This window comes from Toxotes jaculatrix, chromosome 19 (assembly GCF_017976425.1).
Source record: "Toxotes jaculatrix isolate fToxJac2 chromosome 19, fToxJac2.pri, whole genome shotgun sequence".
In the NCBI taxonomy this organism is placed as follows: domain Eukaryota; kingdom Metazoa; phylum Chordata; class Actinopteri; family Toxotidae; genus Toxotes; species Toxotes jaculatrix.
Window position 1 is genome coordinate 407,147 of NC_054412.1, and position 7,632 is coordinate 414,778.

General features: G+C 50.4%; 1 protein-coding gene across 1 annotated transcript; it reads left to right on the forward strand.

The window, feature by feature from the left end:
- Positions 1–4,686: 4,686 nt before the first annotated feature.
- LOC121199565 (kelch repeat and BTB domain-containing protein 11-like) lies at positions 4,687–6,799 on the forward strand. The gene has a single exon (XM_041064375.1). The coding sequence runs from the start codon at positions 4,863–4,865 to the stop codon at positions 6,072–6,074; it is 1,212 nt and encodes a 403-aa protein (XP_040920309.1). The 5' UTR covers positions 4,687–4,862; the 3' UTR covers positions 6,075–6,799.
- Positions 6,800–7,632: the final 833 nt, after the last annotated feature.

Consider the following 7,632-nt stretch of genomic DNA (forward strand, 5'->3'; position numbering starts at 1 on the left):
GAGCTGGTTTCACAGCTTCTGGACTCTACACCACGCGCTGGTCCTGGATCAGATCAGTGAAGATGAACAGATCTGGATGAAAGCTCTGGAAGTGCCTTTCTATTATTATCTTTTCGTTTCTGAGTATTATTTTCCTTTTGTTGTGATTTTATATTTATCGTGTCTGTTTTTTGTCGATGCTGATTTAAAAAACAAACGTTCACTGAGCTGATGATGCAAACAGAGGAGCAGACGCTGCCGTGTGATAAACCATGTGACAGAGCTTCGTCTCCAGGACTGAGTCTGAACGCACACATGAAGCAGGTGTTAGAATCAGAGGTAAGAGCAGAGGATCAGATCCTCCCCGACCTCAGATCAGATCAGCTGATTGGCTCCAGTCGCCGTCCGTGTGATTAGTTAAATGTCGGCTCGTAAACATCAACAGTCCAAACGAATCCATTTGTTCCTCATTCTTTGATGATTTTCCTGTTCCACTGACGGTTTTCAGTCGGAGTCTGGGACGACTCTCTCTCTCTCTCTCTCTCTCTCTCTCTCTCTCTCTCTCTCTCTCTCTCTCTCTCCTTCGCTCAGCTCGTCCTCGTCCATGAAAACTCTCTCAGGCTCTTTTTAAAGTTGCTGCATGAAAAGTTTGGTTCTTCTGCTCTGACTGTGACTTCCTGCATTTCTCTTTGTTTCTGAGGTGTGTTGGTTTTTAACTGACGTGAGACCTTCAGTGTTGCATTCAGCCTTTTTATTTGTCTTTGTACTGAATAGTTTTCTAATCATTTGTAAAGTGTGGATTGTGGAAAAGGATGGAAACGTCCAGGATGAGTGGATCGCCTCCTGTCAAACATGTTAATAAAGATAAGATTCTTTTGGATTAACAGTGATTCAGTTTTACTTCAGATCTGTGTAGAGTTGAATGAGAAACTCAGCCTCGGTGTGTTCCTGCAGCTCTCTGCGTTTTTACAGCGTTTCCTTCACAGCTGATGTTTGTCCGTTTTATTCGTCCCGTCTATCAGTGACATTTCAGTTTCCTCTCATCTGATTTCGCTCGGCCGAGAGACGTCCGACCCTGGAATCCTCCACAGACTCCATCAGGAGATAAACCAGTATCTGAGCCGAGTGGACTCGGAGCGAAGACACCGTCTTCGACTGATTTCATCCGCTCAGGAAACACAGACTGAAGATAAAGAGTTTCATCCCAAAACCACATCAGAAATCCGACCTGGAGAAAAATAAGGTGACATGAGACGGTCAGAGGACAGAAGAGACATCAGACTGAACCTTTAAAGACCATGAAGGACAGACTATGTTTACATCAGATATGATACAGCCCTCAGTAATTTAACCCTCTCTCAGCTCAGCACAAACCGGGCCGGGACCAGACCGGTGGCCAGGGTGCAACCCCCCAGCTGCCAGTCAGAGGACGTGGGTGTGGTTACTGATGTCACAGACGAGAAAAGCTGCCAAACAACCACCACAAAGACAAGAACACTGAAAAAAAAGAAAAGCAGAGCAGGTTGGACGTTCGTGCACCAGCTGTTCAGATACTGAACATCTTACTGTGTGAACTTCAGGGCCACATGTTCTTGTACATCTATCTTTGTGGGGACAAATCACAATGTTTTACAAAGTGAGGACATTTATATTACATCATATTAAATTCCTATAAAGTTAGACTGGACACTAATACTTAAAGCCTGGGGTCTAGACCTGCTCTATATGAAAAGTACCCTCAGAAAACGTCTGTTAGGATTCAGAGCTACACAAATAAAACAGACGTGTGAACTAGTCTTGCTGTAGTGTTACTGTTGGACGAGACGTTTCTTTGTCCTGTTGTTTCTGTCACTTGGATAAATTCTCAGACTTTTATTACTGTTTCCTGTTTCCTGCTCTGAGCTGTCTCTGAGCTCACTGTCTCCTGGAGGTCGTCCATCATTTCATGAGGGGGCTTCTGGGTGCCATGGCAACCGGAATGAAATGGCTTTTTATTGACTCATTTGAGAGTAAATTAGCCGTCGCTCAGGAGGAGGAGGTGGAAACACTCTGTCCTCTTCACTCTGAAGGCCCTTAATTAGCGTTTGTCACCTGACGTGGAAACACTGGCCGTCAGTTAGCTGTCAGCTGCGGGCTGGACTCGTCTCGTTGATCCGGAAACTGGGACAGAAACAGACGCTTTCTTGATATTTTAATAAAAAATCCTTCTTTACTCTGAGACACAGGCTGCAGTTCCTTCCACCATCACAGGTCCATGGCTCATGACTCCAGCTCTGCAAACTGTTTCTGCTCTTCACTCACAATTTATAGATGAAGACAGAGACAGGTTTGGAAACATCAGCTGATCAGTGTTGAGTTTCAGTGGACGGATCCACAGTGAAGCTGCTGAGCTGTGGACAGTTTGGAAACGTGGGCTCAGCGTTCAGTCAGTGATCGTGTTGAACGTGCAGGACACTCTGTCCTGTGAAGACGGGACAGATTTACCTGCAGATCACAAACAGCTCGTCTCTTCTGATTCTGTCAGGAACATGTTCGACGTCTCGGCTCCTGACAGAGAGAAGGACGGACAGGTTTATTACAGACGATCGACTGGTCTGAAACCAGCCTGACGTGTGGTCGTTTGACTGGACTCACTGACCTGACAGTTCCATCCTGTGAGAACTGGCGTTCTGTCAGGTTCCTCTCTCAGGTTCTTCTCGCAGGTTCCTCTCTCAGGTTCCTCTCTCAGGTTCCTCTCTCAGGTTCCTCTCGCAGGTTCCTCTCTCAGGTTCCTCTCTCAGGTTCTTCTCTCAGGTTCCTCTCTCAGGTTCCTCTCTCAGGTTCTTCTCTCAGGTTCCTCTCTCAGGTTCTTCTCTCAGGTTCCTCTCTCAGGTTCCTCTCTCAGGTTCTTCTCTCAGGTTCCTCTCCCAGACCATCGTTCCTCTGGAGCCTGAAGCTGAGTTTAATCTGAATTTCAGAAAAACCGATAAAGACACATGAAAATAAAAACAGTGAAAACATGGACTTGGTGATGCTGCAGGTTTACTGCTGAGACACATGAAGTAAAAGGAATGAAGTCGGGGTGTGTGTGTGTGTGTGTGTGTGTGTGTGTGTGTGTGTTGAGGACAGAGATCAGTGTTTTGTGTCTCACGGCCTGCAGCGCCCTCTGCAGGTCACTGAGAGACAGTGAAGGAATCAGAGCCTGAGCAGCAGTGATGTTTACCTGCCTGATTCTTTGTTTGTTTGTTTGTTTGTTTGTTTGTTTGTTTGTTTGTTTGTTTGTTTGTTTGTTTGTTTGTGACAGAGAGATGACGTCAACAGACTCGGACTCCGGATAAAATCTTTGAAACCTGATGATAGAAGTAAAACTTCTGGTTTTCTTGTGTTGTTGTGTTGTGTTGTGTTGTGTTGTGTTGTGTTGTGTTGTATTTCAGGATGATCACACACACTCGCTTCACGGCGGTGAAACCGACCTGAACCAGACTGGTGTGATTCTCCAGAAGGTGGAGCTGTTTGTTAAAGACACCACCTTCACTGCAGGTGAGCAGGCTCAGGTGTTTTCACATCATCGCCATTCACACAGCTTTTATTCTGAAAAACACTTTGAGCTCCGCTCTGTGAGTAAACCAGGAGTAAATACGATGTGTTATTAATATTATTATTTACAGTTGTTGTTGTTGTTGTTGACATCGTTCGCAGCAGGTTAATAGTCGTACACAGCGGTGGTGTGTGTCTGCTCCATTTTCAGTCCAACTTTTCTCTCTGGTCTCAAAGATTCAGAAGTTTCTTCTCCTCCAGGATCTTGATGGAACTTCATACGCGTGAGTTTCCAGATGTTTCCGGCTCCATCATCATCCTTCCCTCAGCTGAGCATCTGATCTGAGGTCAGTTCACGTTTGAAAAAGAAAGAAAAAAAGAAAAAAAAAAAACAATGTTAATGAATGAAAAACAATTAGAACCACAAGTTAGAGAAGAGTGACGCGGCCAGAGGCTGAGACTGAGCCGGTCTGGGATCAGCTCCAGGCAGAAAATCAAAGAAAGAATAATAAATAAAGCGTTTCACTGAGTCTGCGTGGAAGTGTTCGTTCGTTCGTTCGTTCGTTCGTTTGTTCGTTTGCTCGTTTGTTTGTTCGTTCGTTTGTTTGTTTGCTCGTTTGTTTGTTTGTTTGCTTGCTTGCTCTCGGTGCAGACAGAGAAAAACACTCGTTAGATTTTTGTCATTTATTCGGTGTAAATTCTTGTTTGTTTTTTGACTGTGGCACATCTGCACAGATGTGCGGTAAATATTGTGTCTTGTTTGTGTTGTTTGCTCTTTACAAAATAAAAGCTCCCATTTTTAAACACTTTCTTCAAACATCTGTAAAAACTGAAATCTAAAATAATCTTGGTAAAGAACACTGCGTCTGGACCTCTGGACCGTCCACGGTCCCGTGAAGGCAGCATGAAGGGTTCTGCAGCTCAGGAACCCTCAGTGTGGTTCTGCAGCGGTGTCTCCCTCCGCCCGCCCGCACAGTCAGAGGGGCGGAAACCCAGAACACACAGAGTCCAGTCTGAGGACGCAGCGTCCTCACGGGGCGCAGGGAGAAGAGTCCGCACGGTCACTGAACGCCTCTGTGTCCGCAGACATCCCCGGGCTCTGCGGCGGGGAGACGCAGCAAACCTCCCCAGACAGCAGGCGAAGAATCGCGTAGTCAGCAGCCACCGCGCCCCGCTGGAGGAGCAGAGGATGGAGGATCCGTTTACTGAACAAGAGCCGGATCTGGCTGGTGTGTGAGGAGGAGGAAGGGAAAGTTGAAACAAAAGAGAAAAAAGGAGAAGAGGAGGAGTGAAGGGGCGTACTGTGGCGAGAAAAGAAAGAAGTCCGGATCGGACGTGTAACTGACTCTGACGCTGGGATCGATCCGATGAATCCGCAACAAATGGAAGCCGGTGAGGGGAAGGAGTCAGAGGCATCCGCCGGGGATCTTTGTTCACACCTCGGCTCAGCAGCTGCGGACATGTCGCAACAGATCAGCGCAGAAAACTGCTACGAGATTCTGACAAAAGCCAAGAGCGAAGGCGCGGAGGGCGTGAGGGACCGGGTCTACCGCTACATGAGCGACCACTACCTGCAGGTGCTGCGGACTCCCGCCGTGTACGGCCGACTGGCGGCGGGGGAGAGAGAGCATATCCTGGCCCGCAGGATGGAGGGGAGGAAGGTGTTGGCGGTGGCCGAGAGCAGCGAGGTGTACGAGCGCGGGGGCAGCCGAGAGGACGGCCGGCCGCAGAGCCCGCTGCTGCCGGGCCCGGAGGACACCAGCCACCGGCGGGTGTTCTGCCTCCACCCGGAGACTCAGCAGTGGGAGGTGCTGACCAACCTGCCGGAGGAGATCCCGGCTAAAGGCTCCGGGATGTGCACCATGTACAACTACCTGTTCGTGGCGGGGGGCATCAGGGCGCAAGGGGAGGGTCGCTCCAAGGCGTCGGACCGGGTCTTCTGCTACAACCCACTGACCGGCCTCTGGAGCCAGATCCGCCCGCTGACCCAGCCCCGCTGCCAGCTCAGACTGGTTTCCATGGACGGCTACCTGTACGCCATCGGGGGGGAGTGTCTGTTCACGGTGGAGCGCTACGACCCGCGCGCGGACAGGTGGACCCCGGTGGCTCCGCTGCCCAAAGGCTCGTTCGCCGTGGCGCACGAGGCGACGTCGTGCGGCGGGGAGCTGTTCGTGTCCGGCGGCTCGCTCTTCTACCGCCTGCTGCGGTACGACTCCCGCAGGGACGAGTGGGAGGAGTGTCCGTTCAACGAGAGCCGGCGGAGGTCCACGGACATGGTGGCGCACCGCAGCCTCGTGTACCGCTTCGACGTGGATCGGGAGCGCGCGGGACTGAGCGTGTACAAGTACAACACGGTGGTGAAGGTGTGGCACGGCGGCGCGTTCTTCCCGCTGGAAAACCCGCTGCCGTTCCGCTGCGCGGTGCTCGGGGACCGGATCTACTGCGTCAACCGGAGCCAGACTCTGCAGTTTGAGGTGCGCGAGGAGCAGGAGGGCTTCCTGCCGGAGGTCCTGCCCTCCCCCGCAGAGGCCAGAGGAGCCCTGGTGCCCTTTGTCCTCTCTCTGAACCGGGACAAATGATGTGTCCCGTGATAAGTCCCTCTTTAGTCCAGGCCTGGGACCTGAGGACCCGCCCCCCCCCAGCTGTGCCTTTTTTTTTGTTTCCACGTGCTGCTGAGCTCGCTAACTGAGAATGTGTAGATGGTTATTTCCTGCTGTGGCTCAACATCTGGAGCAGAGCTGATGTTCAGGAGCTGGGTCCCTGAGTGGTCTGATGTCTGAAGACCAGACAGGACTGTCTCACGCACACACACACAGTTGAGTTTAGCCTTTTAAAGCTGTGTAAACGTTAGCCCCACCCGCCTGCTCCTCATCAAACAGCTAAAACAAACGCACTCAGAGTTACCTGCAGGAGAGGCCTCTGCAGAGTGACATCATGGGCTCTGTGCCTGGTCCAGGTGTGTCTGGTCCCTGGTCCAGGCGTGTCTGGTCCCTGGTCCAGGCGTGTCTGGTCCCTGGTCCAGGTGAGTCTGGCCCCTGGTCCAGGCGTGTCTGGTCCCTGGTCCAGGTGAGTCTGGACAGATGGACTGAGTCTGAAACGTCTGAGGGTTTGTTTGATATGTTGCTGGTGTCAGTTTAAAATAAAACAGAGGAAAAGTCACAGCTGGCAGATTCTGTATTCACTGTTTTCAGCTCTTCATTATGAATGAATGATACATTTCACAAAACCTTTACTTTGACGAGGCAGAGCGGTGAACGTTTCCTCTTCCTGTGGCAGCTCCGGGTCTGCCTGGAGTCTCCGCTCATTTTCAGCTCAACATAAAGAACAAAAGAAAAGAAGGAGACATGAACCAAATACATCTGACTCCTCACAGCGTCCCCTGGAGGCTGACCTGGGTTTGTCTTTGTCTTTGGGGGGACGACGTCCTCATAAAGCAGCAGAAACAGGCAGTCGAGCTCCATCGCTTCAGGCACAGCAGCTGCAATAATCTGTTCTGTTCATGATGAGCAAACAGTCCAACATCATGTCTGTCCACACCTGCGTCTCCGTCCAAGAGTCCAGGTCTCCTCCAGTCCCACAGAGTTCGGAGCTGAAGAGCAGAAACGAAGCTGATCAGACGCATGGAGTCTCCACAGGACACACACACACACACCTGTGTGTGTGTGTGTCCTGCTGGGTCCATCTGTTCAGTCTGTCGTCTTCCTGCAGCAGCAGGACACGTCCCCATAATCTCGTCCTCCCTGTGTTTAAGCTGCCTTCAGCTTCTGTGTACGACAGCAGAGAGTCGAGCTGCAGGATGAAGTTTCCAAACCCTGAACCACACACTCTGACAGCAAACTGCTTCCTGTGTGAGCTGAAAGGTGTGTGATTGTGTTTATCGTTGTTTATTCCTCATCATGTGAACAACATGTCTCTGCAGGACACACTGACGTGACCTCGGTCATGGAGAAAGATGTGGATGAGTTAACACTGAGAGAGAATGTGTCTCTTCTCATCACACTAATTATTTTTACAGTAACAGAAAAAAGTCTGATATGAATTTTGCTGACTGTGCGTCTGCGTGTGTGCATGTATGTGTGTGTGTGTGTGCGCGTGCGTGTGTGTGTGTGTGTGTGTGCGCGCGTGTGTGTGTGTGTG